The 18,877-nt window shown below is 41.9% G+C and overlaps 1 protein-coding gene across 2 annotated transcripts in view; it reads right to left on the reverse strand.

Annotated features, from left to right (window-relative positions):
• EIF2AK3 (eukaryotic translation initiation factor 2 alpha kinase 3) overlaps positions 1-18,877 on the reverse strand; it is a 70,288-nt gene that overhangs the window by 50,374 nt on the left and 1,037 nt on the right. The window contains exon 2 of one of the 2 annotated variants that reach the window (XM_024129797.2): positions 5,805-5,934. In XM_024129797.2, coding sequence (XP_023985565.1) covers positions 5,805-5,934 — 130 coding nt within the window. Of the gene's footprint in view, positions 1-4,004; positions 4,057-5,804; positions 5,935-18,877 lie in introns of those variants that run through there. The other variant, XM_028497148.2, reaches the window with a different exon arrangement.

Raw genomic sequence — 18,877 nt, forward strand, 5'->3', positions numbered from 1 at the left:
ACACACACACACACACACACACACACACACACACAGTTTTAGCTTGGTTTATATCAGTATTCTTTTGAGGAAGCTTACAAATACCTAGTCAAGAGGAAAGCGTGGTAACTCAGATCTGTGTCCCATGGCACCTCAACCTTCCTGCAGCATACAATGCATAATGGAACTGTCAATCTCTCTTATCCTTTGGGAACTTATTTTTTCCTTAACATAATCAAAACATGACTAAAGCAACATAATAACCTATTTTATATGCTTTTTGATCAGAAAAGGTTAAGGACATAATGAAAGCAGGCTGAGAGGCAATGAGATATGTACCTAATGGTAATGAATGCGTGCCATTTTTAAAAGAATCCTTATATGTAGTAAAAGGGGAAGTTAAAAAATTCCTCTAGATAATTTATATGGGTGTTTCATGTGTTTGATGGTACCTGAGTCCTGAAGTTAGGACAATCTTTAGAAATTTAGTCCCTGGTGGTCCAGTGATTAAAACTCCGCGCTTCCGGGCTTCCCTGGTGGCGCAGTGGTTGGGAGCCCGCCTGCCGATGCAGGGGACGCGGGTTCGCGCCCCGGTCCGGGAGGATCCCGCGTGCCGCGGAGCGGCCGGGCCCGTGAGCCGCGGCCGCTGCGCCTGCGCGTCCGGAGCCCGCGCTCCGCAGCGGGAGAGGCCGCAGCGGTGGGAGGCCCGCGTACCGCAAAAAACCAAAAAAACAACTCCGCGCTTCCGCTGCAGGGGACGTGGGTTCGAGCCCTGGTCAAGGAGCTAAGATCCCACATGCTGCACAATGCAGCCAACAAATTTTAAAAAACAAGAAGAAGAAATTTAGTCCAATCCATAATTTTACAGAGAAGGAAATTAAAGCTCTACCGAAATAATTAGCCGGGTCACACAGCCAATTAACAGCAGCATCACGACTAGAACCGAAGCCTCTGAATCCCAGGGCCACCTCCACACCACACGGCCTACAAAGTCCCTGTGATGCTTTTACTTTATTATTCTAGCAAAAGTACATGTGATCCATAACCAATTCCTCTATCATTAATAACTTAAAAATTATTATACAGTCTATCAAATCCTTTAGCCTCCAGCTTCTCATTAGATAAGTCACTTTAAGAATCACTGCACAGAGACTACATCTTCCCTGGCCTTCTGGGTTTAATTGGTTTCATCTTTGTACCACTCTTGATGAAAGGGTGGAGAAACTTGACATTCTAATAGAGGAGTCTCCAAACGGAGCCGCCAGTGGTCACCTGGGTGGTTCCTGCTACATCTCCCCACCAGTTCCTGCCTGCTGTACCCAGCTCTCCTCTGCACACTACCTGTCCTAGCAAACGCTGAGCTTCAGACAGAGAAAATTAACTATTTCTCCCGAAAAGTTAGGGACCGTCATAAAATTGTTTATCAGATGCATTTAGAAGGGTATTGCATCCAATCCGGGGCATTTCAAATAGCAGTTTTTGTTCCTCTTTTGGTGGTGTTTTGTCCAGATTCTGAACATAACTTCTAGATACTGAGCGATACACACCTTGCTGAATAACAGGTGACCCAAGCTCGAAATACAGTCCTCTCTCCTTGTTAATGTTTGTAACCGTACAAATACTCTCATAATGGTGATATTTCTATTATATACTAGATCGGTCATTCTCAAAATGTGGCCTGTGGACTCTGTTTGAGGTGCAGAGGGTCAAATGGTTTTCATAAGAAAGTGCTATTTGCCTTTCCCTGGGGTGCTATTTGCATTGATGGTATAAAAGCAACGGTGACTAAAGCATGAATAAGGTACCAAACTCATAGTCCTGGCATCTTCACTGTCACACACTCGCAGCAAAAAAAAAAGAAGAAAAAAGTTTCACTCGAGAATGTTCTGATGAAACAATAAAAATTAATTTCATTAAACTGTGACCTGAGTACGTGTATCGTTACTATTCTGCCCGACTAACCAGGAGGTGTGCGTTGAGGACTTCTGCCACGAACTGAAGTTATGTTTTGAGGAAAAGCACTTGTGTGACTGAGTTTTGAGCTGAAACTAGCGGCATTGCTCACAAAGCTCCATTTTTACTTGAAAAACTGAGAGAAAAGCCACAGTGATGAGACTTGGGTATTTGGCAGACGTTTTCTCAAAAATAAAGTGAACCTCTCACTTCAAGGAAAACAACTGACTGTGTTAATGATAAAATCCAAGTTTTCAAGTCAAAATTAGAATTTTGGAATAGCTGTATCTACCCATGTGAGCTTGACAGCTTCCCAGTACTGGAAGACTTTTCTGATGAGATCAGTGGTGACACTAAAAAATTTGAGTTTACAAAATATTCTATAAGGAAATATGTCCACATTTGGAAGATCTGTGTAACTCAATGAATCAATATTTTCCAAATGATGTTAGAAAATCATGCACGAGTAAAAGGCAAGACAGACCAATGGATGTTACTGGTACAGAGTACAACAGTTCATTGACATGGTTTCCGATTCCATGGTGCAACTAACCTTTCAGAAACTTCCACTTGTTCTCGTGTAGAACCAAAAAAGAATGATCACAATCAACTGAAAAGGCTACTAAAATACTCCCTTTCTCCACCTACATATGGATTTTATTCTTCATACAGTTCAAACAAAACAACAATGCAACATATTGAATGCAGAAGCATATAGGAAAATCAAGTTGTCTTCTATTAAACTGGAAATTAAAGAGATTTGCAAAAACATAAAACAATGCCACTTTTCTCATTAAATTATTTTTTGGGGAAATACACTTTTTCTTTCTTTCTTTTTTTTTACTAAAGATTTTTTGATGTGGACCATTTTTGAAGTCTTCATTGAATGTGTTACAATATTGCTTCTGTTTTGGTTTTTTGGCCCCAAGGCATGTGGGATCTTAGCTCCCTGACCAGAGATGGAACCCACACTCCCTGCAATGGAAGGTGAATTCTTAACCACTGGACCGCCAAGGAAGTCCCCACTTATTCTTCATAAAAATATATTATTTATGCTACGTGCAATGCAACAGGGTTCATTTAAAAAAATAATCTAATAGTAAGTGTTTTTTAAATTTCTGTTTTAATTTTTAATATGCCTTACGTTTAGATAGATATAACCCATGGGGAAGAAAGCTCTTTGGATCTTTTCGTAATTTTTAAGAATGTAAAGGGTCCTGAAACCATAAAGTTTGAGATCCACTGTACTGGATGAACAGCCTGAGTTGTAAAGGGGAGGAACAAACAAGATGTAGAAAGAGCTCCAGAGCAGGTGGAGTGGAGTACAGTCAGGCAAGCCTGGTTTAATCCCAGCTCTACCATCTAGTCGGTCTGTGACTTCAAGCAAATAACTTCTCTGAGCTTGTATTCCTCTTCTGTAAAATGACACCAGCATATCAACCTCAGGAGGATGGCTGTGAGGATTACACTGTGTGTAAAGTACACTGTGTGTATATTACAGCTCTGGGAACAATGCTGTCATTAGCATATCTACACAGTAAACACACAGTCTCAAGAAATGGTCCCAAGAACTTGGGGCAGTAGCGATCTAGTAAATTTTTTTGTGTGTAAAGTAGGAAATTAGAACCTAGATAATGCAAAGAGGTCTCAGAATTCTTTTCCTGAAATGGAAAGTGGTCAGTGAGCTTTTCATTTATTGTGTAAAGGTGACACAAACTTTTAAAATATGCTTGCAATTCAACATTTCAAAGCATTCTACCCAAAAGATCAAGGGTTGGGAGTGAGTAGGAAGAAGGAGACTTAAAACAAGAGAGCCCTAACAAACCACAGAAAATGGTAAGGACTGGGGATGGTGAGAATATTCAACTGTAGTTTAAAAAACAGCTAATATAATTGCTGTTGTAAGAAAATCTTCAAGCTCGACTAGCTGCTTATAATTTAAACATGCTCAATGGCACTCAGGTTATTACGACTATTTGTCATATCATGCAATTTATGTTCTTGTGAGTGTGCATATTTTAGTTTATAGAAACACACATGCTTTGCACCACTACAACACACTATAATATTACCTCAGATGTAAACAGCTTACAATCTTCTGATTTTGCTCATCACCTTTCATGTCTAGTTTGAAAATAAAGCAAAATGTGCATACCCAAGCATAATCTCAGGAGGACACAAATAAATGAATATTCAGGTCTGAGTAGTAATTCATTTGACGACTATGACATCCAATTCAAACTTTTTAAGGCAATTTACAATCAAAGTGTTATTTGTATGAATAATTCACAAGTTCACGATTCTCCGCAGATGTTTCCGGTATACTGTCCGGTTGGCAACAGGCACTCTGAAAGTCTAGTCAAGGCTTAGCACACAGCGAGTGTGGAGGCTTGGCAGTGCCATCGCCCTAAGTACCTGCCCGGGTGCCCCAGAAAGGAATCCAGGCTGGATTTTCTAGAGAGCAGCGGGGTCACTGGGAGCAGTTTTCCCATCAGAAAATTCCATCCCCACTGATCAGGTCATTCTCAAGCCCCTCATGTTAGGTTTTGTCTTTTCCAAACTTGATACCAGCTAAGAAGCTTTCTGAAAGGGAAAGACTGATGATGAAAGGGAAAAAAAAGAGTACCCTAGGGAGTATCCCATAGGGACAAGGTAGAAGGCTGCGGGTATTCTGGAAAACAGGCGACTGCTTCCACGTCAGCAGTCGTAACTCAAATGAGGGACTTATTTTAAATGATTTAAACAAGAGGGTAAAGCTCCAGAAAAGGAGAGAGATTTAATCTATTAGAGTCTAGACAAAAGGTCAGGTTGGGGGCTGATTTTAAATGAGGGGAGTCTAGACTTCCCTCATTTAAACACAGCCCCGAGCTTCCCTGGTGGCGCAGAGGTTAAGAATCCACCTGCCGACGCAGGGGACACGGGTCTGAGCCCTGGTCCGGGAAGATCCCACAGGATGCGGAGCAATTAAGCCCGGGCGCCACAACTACTGAGCCTGCGCTCTAGAGCCCGCGTGCCTAGAGCCCGTGCTCCACAACAAAGAGAGGCCACTGCAATGAGAAGCCCGTGCACCGCAGCGAAGAGTGGTCCCTGCTCGCTGCAACTAGAGAAAGCCTGTGTGTAGCAACGAAGACCCAACGCAGTCCAAAATAAATAAATTATTTTAAAAAATAAATAAACACAGCCCCCAACCTGCCCCTCATCAAGGTGGGCAGTGTCCTTACTTTACTGATGGTGACACTAAAGCTCTGAGGGGCTAAGTCACCTGCCCAAGTTTTGGAGTCATATGCCAGAGTAGTTTTGGAAGCAAGGTCTCTTTTTTTGCAAATAATCCGTTTCGTCTAAAATTACACTCCAAGAAAACTTCAGGTGAATTATGTTTACAATTAGGATGTACAACTGAGGGAAAATGTAGTGAATAATTTATGGGATTTTGCAGCATGCATTCCTAACTATTAAAACACAGTTACTTATATTTGTTTTATTATGTCTAGGGACACTGTGATAATGATGAGGAGGAGGATGGTAATAATAAGAAGAAGAAATTATGATCATGTTACAGCTCAGATAATGAGATTTACTGATACAGCAGATAGTATCCTCGATTACTCATTTATATAATTAACTCATTCCATGCCCAAAACAATCCTAAGAAGTAGGTGACATTACCCACCTCATTTTACAGGAAGGAAACTGAGGAATAGAAAAGTTAAGTAAATGCCCCAAGGGGACATAGCTTGTCAGAGACAGACATGCCCTGCACTTAGGCAATCGGACCCTGAGCCACAGCTCTCTAAGCAAATACCTACTATTAATAGCAGCAATTGATGATTTTAACTAAGTTTTCCCGTCAACATATAACAGAAAATTCTTACCTCCGGTTTGCTAAGGCTAGATGACACCAAGGAACCAGATCCCACGTCCAAATCCCACTGCTTTTTACCATGGTTCTCAGGATCCAAGGCAGCAATTCGGCCATCTAAAGTGCTGATAATCACTAAGGATCTGTAAATTTGAAAAGTAATAGGACAGAGTTAAAAAGATATCGAAGACATTACACTCAAAGGAACCAGCCTCTCCGCAGGCCTCTCTCTGTAAGCGGGGGAGCACCTCCTCACGACACTTGTAGCCTTTCCACCACTCTCTGTCTTGAGCCCTCCGAGACAACTGCACTATGCCCTTTATGGGTCTGTTCCACTTATGAAAAGCCCCAGACTCCGAGGTCACCCCTCCTTCCCACACTCTAATCCCCACATGGAATTCGACATGGCCTGCTCTGTCCTCTTCCATGTCCTCAACTCCTAAAGCCTTCGCCCTGAAACAGTGTCCCCTGAATGTTCACTTACCTTCTTGCTCTGACAGAAACCTGGCTCTCCCTGAGGATACTGCTTCAGAAGCTATGAGAATTTTCTTCTCCATAACCCTTACCAGGCCCAGTGATGGAGTAGGCATACTCCTTGTGCCTCGCTACCATTTCTGAACTATTTTCTTTCTCTCCTCTCTAAAAGTCCTCGGGTTCAGGTCATTCTATCCATTACTCCTTCGAATAATTGTCTACTGACCCTTGGGTCACTAGCCCCATCCCTTGAGGATTCTGGCTCCTGGTTCACTGTCACTGTTAACATGTTCTGTGGGTTTTCATTATCTGCCTACCTCGCCTCAGTCCCTAAGCCCTCGTCATTACCAATCACAACTTCCCTGTCCCACTGAAATTTCAAGCATACCAACCCCTCTTTTCCAGCTCACCTCCTCTACTTCCTTGACTCCAAAAAACCTCTGACCCCACCAGAACCCTATCAGCCACTGATCCTACCACTGTTCCCCTGAACTTCACTACCATTATGCCTTCACTTCTTTCTTATCCAGTTTAAATTCCATAGTCCTTCTTTTTTTTTTTTTTTTTTTTTACTTTTTGGCTGCACCGTGCAGCATGCGGGATCTTAGTTCCCCGACCAGGGATCGAACTCGCGCCCCCTGCAGTGGAAACCTGGAGTCTTAACCGCTGGACCACCAGGGAAGTTCCCACAGACCTTCATTTTAAGCACTTCCTTGCTCACGCCCTCAACTCCCTACCCGATCTCTTACATCTCACACTGAACTAGCAGAACTCCAACCCTGGTTCAGTTAAACTTTCTGCCTTCGCTCAATCTTGCATCTGTGCGGTTCAGGAAAAATATAACCATGCTGACTGGTGTCACTCTACTCATGACCATCAACGTCAAAAGGGCTCGAATGATGCTCTAGAGTCATAACACGTTTCCCTAGTCTATCCACTCTCCCACTGTCCTAGGTTAACGATTTCATTTTGCCTTTGCCCTCAAACTTCCTACCATAGCTCTTCCAAGCTCGTGCATCTCAGGGACTGTGCTTCCTAGAGAGGTGTTTACTAAGGAAAACAGAAATAATCAAAAGAGATCCCACCATCCCATCTCTCCATGTATCAGCACGTGGACCCATGAAATCTACCTCCCCCTCCTCTTACTGCTGGTGAATTGTCCACGACTCCATCCACTACCAACACTCCACTTAGGCAATAGGTATCTCCTTGTGCATACACAGGGACTCACTCCTCAAAAACCTCTCCTCTTGCTCTCCCATCAATTATTCCCTCTCCAACACAGCATTCCTCTCAGCCTTCAAACCTGCCATTACGTCCCCCAACTTAAAAACCAAACCAGATTAAATATAATGATCCATTCTCCCCGCTCCAGCTTCCAAATCCATTTCTCGCCCCCCTTTGGAACAAAACTCCTTGAAAGAGTTGTTATGTAGTCTGTGTCTCCAAATCCTCTCCCCTTTCTGTGCCGAACTATTTCTAGTCAAGTTTTTCCCTCTACCCCTTCGTGGACAGGCTCCTGTGGTACTCAGCACTGACCTTCACACTGACAAATCCCATTCACTTGACCATCCAGCGGCATGTGATCAGCTACTTCCCCTGCTCTCCATCAACTACTCTCTTTTTTTTTTTTCTATTTTATTGATGTTTTTTCACTTAAGTTTTGGGTTTTTTTTAAATTTAAGTACAGTTGATTTACAGGGTTGTGTTAGTCTCTGGTGTACACCAAAGTGGTTCAGTTATACATACGTGTGTGTGTGTTCTTTTTCACATTCTTTTCCAATATGGTTTAGTACAGGATATTGAATATAGTTCCCTGTGCTACACAGTAGGACCCTGTTGTTTATCCTCTATCAACCACTCTTCACGCGGCTTCCAGGGCACCATCTTCTCCTGATTATTTTTTCTTAGTTCTATGCTTCCTCGTCTCAGTTTCATTTTCTGGTCCCTCCTCATCTCTCCTATCTCTGAAAATATTCTCTACCTACACGTACTTTTCTTTGGTGGTCTCATAGATGAAAATATCATCTATATACTGGCAACTTCTAAATTTGTATCTCTGGTTCCAGGCCCCTTCCCTGAACTCTGGGCATACATATGAAACTGCCTGCCAGATTTTTTTTTTTTCCTAATAAATTTATTTATTTTATTTATTTATTTTTGGCTGTGTTGGGTCTTCGTTGCTGCGCGCGGGCTTTCTCTATTTGCGGCGAGCGGGGGCTACTCTTCGTTGCGGCGTGCAGGCTTCCCGTTGGGGTGGCTTCTCTTGCTGTGAAGCACGGGCTCTAGGCGCACGGGCTTCAGTAGTTGTGGCACGTGGGCTCTGTAGTTGTGGTGCACGGGCTTAGCTGCTCCACGGCATGTGGGATCTTCACGGACCAGGGCTCGAACCCATGTCCCCTGCATTGACAGGCGGACTCTCAACCACTGCGCCACCAGGGAAGCCCCACTGCCTGCCAGATTCAGATTGTCCTACAGGCTTCTCAAAGTGCACATATCCAAAATCAATATCCCCAGACTGATACCCCCAATTCCTCAAACACATCACGCATGATTTTTCCTCCGGGACTTTGCAGCTACTGTTCCTTTGCATCCTGGAACATATACCCCAGATACACGACAAGCTCTCAATAAATATTTGTGGAATGAAAGGGTTTGCTGAATAACTGTTCTAGGAATTTGTTAGGTATATCTGCCTGCTTCGGAAAGACCATGCAAATTCCAAACACATATAGTTATGTTCCTGGTTCAGGTTATAAAATGTAACTTTTATCTATCCTACTTCATATACAATATATACAAATTCAAAGTAAAGCTACAAGTCGATTAAGACAAACCAGTTCAAGTACACTCATTTGAAACCTTTCAAAGAACTTAACTGTTTAGCAAATGAATAAACTTATCAGTGAATAAAAATGTTAATTTAGTTCCCCAACTATACACTAATTCTCACTTTGAATTTTTCAAATGGTAACTCAGTCTAAACTGTGAAAATAAAGATTTTTTGCCACACTACAAACCAGTAATTTTCAATAACACACCAAAAGAAAAGGGACAACTCGACTCCTTTCCCCATGCATTACCATGCATTCTAAAGAGATCTACTGGGAGTTGGATGAGGAGGAGAATATGAGCCAGAAAATTATGTTATGATGAAGGGTATAAAAAAATTCATACCTGAAAAACCAGGATGGAAAAGAATATGAAAAGAATATACACGTGTGTGTGTACATATATATACATATATATATATATGTACACACACACACACACACATCTGAGTCATTTTGCTACACAGAAGAAATTAATATAGCATTGTATATCAACTATACTTCAATAAAATTTCCAAAGAAAAACCTCATACCTTAGATGTGCCAATTTACACATAAAAGCAATCGACTCTAATTCAGTTAGAGATCAAGGGTTCGGAGCCAAGTCAACTCTTTCCTAGTCCTACTGCAGAAAGATCCAATTTTTCTGTTCAATAATCATTAACCATAAATAAATGGTGGAATGAAAAACCCTCTAATTGAGACAAAACTTAGTATATGCAAAGTGTAACCCATGAAGAATTAAGGAGACCACTGGAACACTTCAGATGCTATTTTTTAAAAAGCCAGAACCAATGTTGTTCATTTAATCATGCTAGGCATTCCACTGTTCACAACAACAACGAAAAAGCTACACTTTTTCTGAATATGCAGTTATTTGTGCTAGAGGTTTATACAGAGAAAAACGGTAAAATTTTAACTTTCATTTTCAAAACAGAGAAAAACCCAACAATAAAGTATGCATGTGTCTTATGTATATATAAAACACATTTTAATAAGTAATTTGGAGTTTAATATCTAACTATCACTGAAAACCTATAATGTGAGGTGCGTTTAACTGAGTCAAAGATTCTGCTTTTTAAAATAAACAAGATATTTCCAGGTGATGCACTACTATATTTAGAGAATAGGTGTGAATTCTAGCAATAATTGAAAGAAAGACAAACATGCGGGCAGGAACAATTAAGTACATCACCCTCTTAACTGCTATTGATATTTAGTATAATCTGGTTCTTTGATTTGAAAGGCGCATCCTTAATTCTTTTCATCTCTCTTAATGGGAATAACAGAAACTCCCATAACAAACCCTGTCAGATATCAAGAAGAAAAATTCTTCATTCTCCTCTGCTACAAGTTATGTGCTTTGTCCCAAGCACGTCTCTGGAAGGGAGTTTCCCCTTCTGCCGCGGCTGGAACTGGGCAGCATCACTGGGCCAAGGAGATATGTAACGATTTAGACTGTTAGACCTTATCACATTCCTGGAGAGAGATGCTCTGACATACTGTTGGTTGAGAGAAGCATCAAGGAGACAGACACTGCTGAAAAACAAAGTCCTCGGGGTGTATGCAGGACAGTCAGAGGTGGCAATAAGATATGGCATTTAGAACAAACATCGGTGCGAGCTGAATAATGAGCCTGCCACCGCCCCCCACCAAAAAACAGGGAGAATCTAAGGCCCTTTAGCCCCCCACGAGCCACTCGCCCTATTTGGAGGTTTCTATGAGCAAAACTTATTTAAAGATCAAAGGAACTGCAGAAGCAGCATTTCCTGTGGAAAGAATCGGAGCTCTGAAGTCAGCCCTGTGTGCCCAGCCCCATGGCTCTGCTCTTGTTCTGCTCACGGCTCCATTCGAATTGCTTTTTCACAGGTAAAACAGGACTATTTCACTCAGCTCAGCATAACTCAAATTTGCCTGATTATCAAAATAATCTGGAGTGCTTGTTAAAAACCAGTGAAGGTTCACAGGTCCCCTCCCCAGAACAGGGTTGGGAGACGATAGCTTAACAAGTACCTGAGGTGAGTCTCAGGATAAGGTCAGTCTGGCAAGAAGTGATTTATCTCAAAGGGCTATTGCCTAGGAGTAAAAAAAATAATCCATTACCTGGATGAAGACGGCCTATTGATCAACTCTGTCAGCAATCCGTTTTGAAACTTCTCTCACTTAACACATTGCTTCGCTTTACAAAGGCATCTGTTTGGATGATTCAACAGCAAGCACTGTTCTCTCACCCATAACCCCATGCTTCAAAGCTCCTCTCAGGAAAGGTTTGCAATGACCTCATCCGATGGCCAGGTTCATCCCCTCATCAGGGTCACTCCTGCAGCGGCAGCTGGGACACTGGCTGCCTCCGATTCTGGCCCAGTCCTCGCCCCGTCCTCACCTGCCATCCTGACAGCTCTCAATTTCTAACAAGCAGGCCGAGGAGTTCCAGCTTTATCCAAAGCCCGCCGCTTACTCTATGTGTAATCTGACAGCTACTTATAACCAAATACAAAAGCTGTATTTTTTCTGAGTATGTAGTTACTTGTGCTAGAGGTATATACAGAGAAGAACGGTAAACTTCTAACTTTCATTTTCAAAACAAAGAAAAAATCCAACAATAAAATATGCGTATGTCTTATGTATATATAAGAACACTAGCTCTGCATTTTCAGCAGGGCATCACCACAAAGCCTTCAGAAAACTTCCCTTCTCTCTCCCAGCTTTCTGCATCCATCCCATCACTGAACATCTAGATCAGAAATCAGATCCGCCTCCTCCCTCACCCTCTACATTTAGACAACAGTCATGTACTCTGGGTTCTATTTCTGTAGCTTCCTTTAAATCTTTTCATTCTTCTTCAGTCTCACTGCCCTTGTCCTACAACAGATCCACATGTCTCATTAGAACATCTTCAAAAGACTTTCTGCCGGGCTTCCCTGGTGGCGCAGTGGTTGGGAATCCGCCTGCCAATGCAGGGGACACAGGTTCGATCCCTGGTCCAGGAAGATCCCACATGCCGCAGAGCAACTAAGCCCGTGTGCCACAACTACTGAGCCTGCGCTCTAGAGCCCGTGAGCCACAGCTACTGAGCCCGTGTGCACAACTACTGAAGCCCACGCACCAAGAGCCCGTGCTCTGCAACAAGAGAAGCCACCACGATGAGAAGCCTGCACGCCATAACAACGAGTAGCCCCCGCTCGGCGCAACTAGAGAAAGCCCGCGTGCAGCAATGAAGACTCAATGCAGCCAAAATTAATTAATTAATTAATTAATTAATTAAAAAAAAAAGACTTCCTGCCCCTGGTCTCGTCCCCCTTGCTCTTCCGACAGTTTTTTTGTTTTTTTTTGTTTGTTTGTTTTTTTCCCAACAGTTTTGTTTCTATAATATAGAGATCTGATAAACTTCCGAAGTTCCCCGTGCCAATGAATAAAGGCCACACTGCTTGGTACGGCACATAATCTGGCATAACCTAGGTTTCTAACCTTTTGAACAAAGTTCCCTTTTTAATTTGGTTTTTGTCGCATGTCTTCAATGATTTCATGTGCCCCTAAAACATCACTTCCTATGAATTCCCCCCATCTTTAGAGGAACTATTTAAGTACCAATCAAAATATTCAAGACTTCTGGAAAGAAGCAGCTAAAATTACTAATTAAGTTTGGTGTAATTCCAGTTCAAAACTGAGAAACTTGACTTTTTAATTAGCCTTCTCCTCAGTGAATGTCCAATTTCCATTAGGTTATTTGGAAAATAAGGACAATCTCACGGATCCCGCAGAGGCAGGTGCATAGGGGTCTAGGAGCCCTGGCTCAGAAACCACTGCTCTGAGCCCTTGCTCACGTCATCCCTGCAGCTGAGACTGTCCTTGACACTTCACTTTCAAGGACTCACTCACTTGACGTCTCCATGCTCTACACTCTCAAACTCTTCTTATGTCACTTTTCATCCATTCTAGTACAGCTAATTCTTTAACACCTGTATCTCCCTCTCAGGCCTGGGGACTCAAGGACAGCCCAGGGGCCCATTTATCTACCCTCAGCACCTAACAGTGCAGAGCCCCTAATAAAATGCAATAAATGTTTGTTGAATGAATAAGTCTTGCTAGGGCAGATACTACTATTCACATAAAACAAAAACAAAAAAGAAGCTAAGAAAGATGTGAGAAGATGTGACTTGCCTAAGGCACCAAAATAAGAGGTTTTGGACAGAATTCTGAAGCATAAATTTCAGGGTTTTTACCTCTATCGTTCTGTTAGCTATATGTCTGCATAAGTGGCAACTCCTATATTACTATAATGTACAGCTTTTATTCCTTCCAGAAGTCTCATCAAGATGCCACATATCCTGTTACTGCTTTGATTTTGCCCTTAACTGAGCAGAAATGACCTTAGGCCACAATGAATACCCAATTTTTTAAAAGATTTGTTTGCTCTGACTTCTGTCACCCAGAATACCTGGCTATTTACAATTAAGTTTATCTGAGTCTGATAAGTAAATGCTGAATTCCTTCATACAGTAACTTTGAAGGGGTCTTAATGCCTGTATAAATTTCCCAGGTGAAACAGATGCAGGTGACAGTAGAACATTGTATCAATTAAATGGTTTCTACAGTAACAACTGCTTATTTTAAAATTGTGCATTTCCTGTTGTGGGAAAAAAAAAGTCACAAAGTTAAAAATGTGATTGGGTTAAATCTGCTCTTTTGATGTAACCAAGAATCCTCTTCCTAAAATACATGCTCTCACTCAAGGAAGCATATATTCTTGTTGAAAAACAAACATACTAATTGGACTTTACTTCTTAGTCCTCACCTACTAAGTAAATCTTCGAATCAAACTTCCTTTATTTAAACCTGTCACAAGACTAGCCATGCCCCAAATCCAAACAAATATAATGCCAAAAATTACTAACTGTATAACTTTGACATATCACCTAAACCTTAAAGAAATACAATCTAAGTTTTCAATGTTATAAACCACGAGAGCGGCAGATATCCTTTTTCAGTTAGATTAAAACATTCTTCGAAGCACTTTTTCTGCTTTATTCTAGGAAACCTTTTAAATAAAATGGTTAGTGACAGAGCAGGGTGAAAAAAATTAAAAATTAATCTCCCCTCTCACATTTAGTTCTGAAACCTACCAGCTCTCCTTTCTGTATTTTAAAACCTTTTGTAATAAAAATGTACAGGCAGCTCCTCTCTTACAAAAAAAGAAAAAAAGCAGACGGAGTTTCCAGGCAGTATTTAGGAAATGAAGGACCACGTGGAAGCCACAGCTCACAGCAGCTGATAAAGACAGGTCGCCTTCTGCACCCCGGCGTGTGAATACAGAACCGTTTCCTCAATCCTGTCACATATCCAGAGTCCAGGCGCCAGTTAAGCTAAAAAGACAATTATAGGGGCTTCCCTGGTGGCGCAGTGGTTAAGAATCTGCCTGCCAATGCAGGGGACACAGGTTCGATCCCTGGTCCGGGAAGAGCCCACATGCCGCGGAGCAGCTAAGCCCATGTGCCACAACTACTGAGCCTGCGCTCTAGAGCCCGTGAGCCACACTACTGAGCCTGCGATCTAGAGCCCGCGAGCCACAACTACTGAAGCCCGTGCACCTAGAGCCCGTGCTCTGCAACAAGAGAAGCCACGGCAATGAGAAGCCCATGCACCGCAAAGAAGAGTAGACCCCACTCGCGGCAACTAAAGAAAAGCCCGCGCACAGCAATGGAGACCCAACGCAGCCAAAACTTTAAAAAAATTTTAAAAAAAAGACAATTATAGACAGGAAGGATAATCCATTACTCACCTAAAGCATGTTTATTTTGGCTTACAGACTGCCTTGATACTTATGCACAAATTCTTTTTTCAGTGTCATTTGTAGTCAACTTTAAAAGTCTGGGGTCAGAAAAGTGAGCAGATAACTGAGTTCCCTTTCAACAGTGTATCCTAAGACTCTATTATTCAATGGTCATTTTAGTTTAAAAAAAAAAAAGGCTTGATTATGAATCTGAAGATCTGAGGAAGACCACAGATTTCTGTACCATTGATTCAGATCAGATCAATTTGTAAAAGGACAGAGAGGAGAAAGAAATAAAAGGGAATTCTATGGAGAACAGTATGGAGGTTCCTTAAAAAACTAAAAATAGAATTACCATATGACCCAGCAATCCCACTACTGGGCATATACCCTGAGAAAATCATAGTTCAAAAAGACACATGCACCCCAATGTTCACTGCAGCACTATTTACAATAGCCAGGTCATGGAAGCAAGCTCTATGTCCATCGACAGATGAATGGTTAAAGAAGATGTGGTACATATATACAATGGAATATTACTCAGCCATAAAAGGGAACGAAATTGGGTCATTTGTAGAGACATGGATGGACCTAGAGACTGTCATACAGAGTGAAGTAAGTCAGAAAGATAAAAACAAATATCATACATTAACGCATATATGTGGAATCTAGAAATATGGTACAGAAGAACTGGTTTGCAGGGCAGAAACAGAGACACAGATGTAGAGAACAAACGTATGGACACCAGGTGGGGGAAAGTGGCGGGGGGTGGTGGTGGTTTGAACTGACATATATACACTAATATGTATAAAATAGATAACTAATAAGAACCTGCTGTATAAAAAATAAATAAAGGGCTTCCCTGGTGGCGCCGTGGTTGGGAGTCTGCCTGCCGATGCAGGGGACACGGGTTCGTGCCCCGGTCCGGGAGGATCCCACATGCCGCGGAGCGGCTGGGCCCGTGAGCCATGGCCGCTGGGTCTGCGCGTCCGGAGCCTGTGCTCCGCAGCGGGAGAGGCCACAGCAGTGAGAGGTCCGCGTACCGCAAAAATAAATAAATAAATAAATAAATAAAATTAAATCATCTTACATTTGCAAAGTATTTTCAGGTTACAGATGCACAAGTTAAAGAAGCACCATAGATGAATGTCAAATTTAGTAATACTTTTGTTAGAGGGAAATCAGAGGCAAAAGGAACACATACTTTACAAATTAGCGTCATAGTTAAAACTAGTGCTTTACGACCTCCGGGGTTGTCAGATGTCAATATGAAGACGCTCATCCCATCACAAGAACCCCAAGTGACACTTTGCAGCTTGTTATTTGTGCTGAAGTCGGAAAACTGGTAACTCGTAACTTATGCCAACGTGCGTGCGTAAAACCAAACAGCGAGGTGAGATTTTGACTTTCTTCCCAACTTTCTGCACTGACCATCTCATTTACATTTCAACTAAATGTAATATTTAACAGGACAAGCACTGACAAGACCGCTACTAGAAAAACAAGTTTATTTTAGCTACTTTTTAAAGGGGGGAAAAAAGTAGTTTATTCACTCATTCACATGTTTGAGATGCAGAGTAAGCGTTTAGACTGAAACCAATGAAAATTCCATGAAGAGAAAAAAAAAAAAAAATGGACTAGCGAGTCTCACTTTGCTTCTTGGCATCAAAAGACAACATGCAAAAACAAAGACCTTCGTTCCCCATCTCCCTCTTTTAAAAAGTTTTGCAAGGACCATGGTTTTTCACAGCTGTTTGCAGTAAAGGCTTGGTTAATCCAAATTTGGTCCCCTAATCGTCCTTCTTTAAATAAACAGGATATTGGTCTATTATTACAGAACTGATATTCCCTTTTTTACTTTTTTCTGAAAAGCACTTAGAAACAAAAGTTTTACCAACATTGCATACTTATCTCTTGTTGATGCTATCAGTTTACTTCCTCAAGATTTCTCAAACTTTCCACACTACCTTAAGTTACCAGGCAGACCCTTAAACCCTGGCCTAGCTCTTCGCAGCCACTTCTGTTTGCCAAAGATCACTTACTCTCCGGCAGGCAAAATTCCTCTACTTTCACTCTTCTTTCTGAGAAAGAAGCGGTCCTCTTGCTTGCCAACTACCTTCGCCTCCTCTTCCATTCCTTTCTTTTCCAACCTGTCTGTATAGGCTCCCACCCTCTGAATGTATAAAGAAGATCAGAGGCAGAGGTCCCATCAGGTTTAACAGTGAGGGACTAAGGAAGTGGAGCCAAAAAGGATGAACCTCTGCTTTTTGTTTTGGCTGCAGAGCGTGGCTTGGAGGATCTTAGTTCCCTGGGCAGTGGAAGCGCAGAGTCCTAACCACTGGACCACCAGGGAGTTCCCCCAAAGGATGACTCTAACTCCTTCTATAATTGTGTTCAATCCAAATCCCTCATCTTCTCAGTCCTCGCCCTACGCCTCCAGCCCAGCCAGCTGTATCTTTGTCTCCTTTGCTGGCTCATCTTCTCTAAAACATAAGGCATTTCCTGAGATGTTTATAATGAGTCTCCTCTTCACTCAGTTTCAACCATTCACCCTGACGTCTCTCCAACTGCAGTCGCTTGTTTCCTACCTAATCTCTCCCTCTGGATGTCCCGCCAGCACCTCCAAGTCACCATGTCCAACACCAAACCCCTTACCTTTTCCTCCCTGCTCCCCTAAATCTTTCCACTTTCCCACCTGTGCTCTCACCTTCTAGCCACCCCGTCTCTATCTTCAGACAGCGGTACCCAGGGAGGAGGAATCAATTCCTTTGCCAGGAACCAAGGTTCTGCTTCCTATCTCTCAAATCTACCTCTTCTGTTCTATATCCACTGGACAGTACACCTCTCATCGGCACCGCTATAACACGCTCCTTTTGGTATCCCTTCCTCAAGTTTTCAGTACACAGCATTGCTGGAGAAATATTCCTTAAGCACAAACTTCAATCAGGTCTGGCATTCGAGATACTCTACACCAAGGCTTCTCAAACTGTAGTGTGTATGTGAATCGATGCTGATCTTGTTAAAACGCAGGTAACTCTTTCCGTGGATCTGGGCGGTGCCTGATTCTGGATTTCTAACATGTTCCCAAGTGATGACGATGTTATTAGCACATGGCTGTATATATACGATGTGCCCCAACCTATTTTTCTAGCCTTATCTTCTATCCTGGAGGGCAAGGGCTATCTGCCTCACCTCTGTAACCCCAGGGCATCCTGGGGGCCTCTTAAGTGCCAATAAATACCTGCTGCAGTGGATGTGTATTTTAAGAAAAATGAAACATGTTTCTCTACTTCATGTAACTTACTTTGAGCAAGTGCTTCAGAAGTTTCTTTAAGATAAACAAAAAGACTTTTTCTGGATAGCTAACTCATTAGCAAAACCTAAGAAAATTTTGCCAGACGTCTGCCACTTTAAAAACATCTACGTATAAACATTCAAGGGGTGCGTCTAGAATTTTAGTACTTATCCTAGTTATGGTAGTCTCCAGGCAAAATATCAAGGTTCTGATAGTTAACTGAAAATGTAAACCTAATTTGTCATAATCTAGTAATTACCACATTGTAAATTTACAATACTTTCTAATCCAGATTCTGGATTAATTTACCTAATGCTCCTGTTATCATTCCATTTATTAAATCACTTTCTCCCTGGGTGTGCTAAGATGAGCCATCTGCAAAATACTTTACCATTAAAATGCCTTACATTTGTGTCCAGACTTTTAAAAGTGCTTTAAAACATGTATCATGAAGTAACGTTTTTAAGGAGATGAAGCAACTCAACCAAGACAGCCTTATATTAAATGTTTATACAGTAAACCCTATAAATATCAAAGAACTACCAAAATTCAAGAACACACCCATAACTCCTAAACTTTAGTGTGTTCAAGCAAGAATTGTCTGGAGTGCGTGTTAAATTTGCAGATTCCAGGTTCTCACCCTGAGAAAGTCTAATTCAGTAAATCTGGAGTCGGACTTAGAAAACTGTACAGTTAACCAGCATCCCCAGGTGGTT

This window comes from Physeter macrocephalus, chromosome 12 (assembly GCF_002837175.3).
Source record: "Physeter macrocephalus isolate SW-GA chromosome 12, ASM283717v5, whole genome shotgun sequence".
NCBI classification, from domain to species: Eukaryota; Metazoa; Chordata; class Mammalia; order Artiodactyla; family Physeteridae; genus Physeter; species Physeter macrocephalus.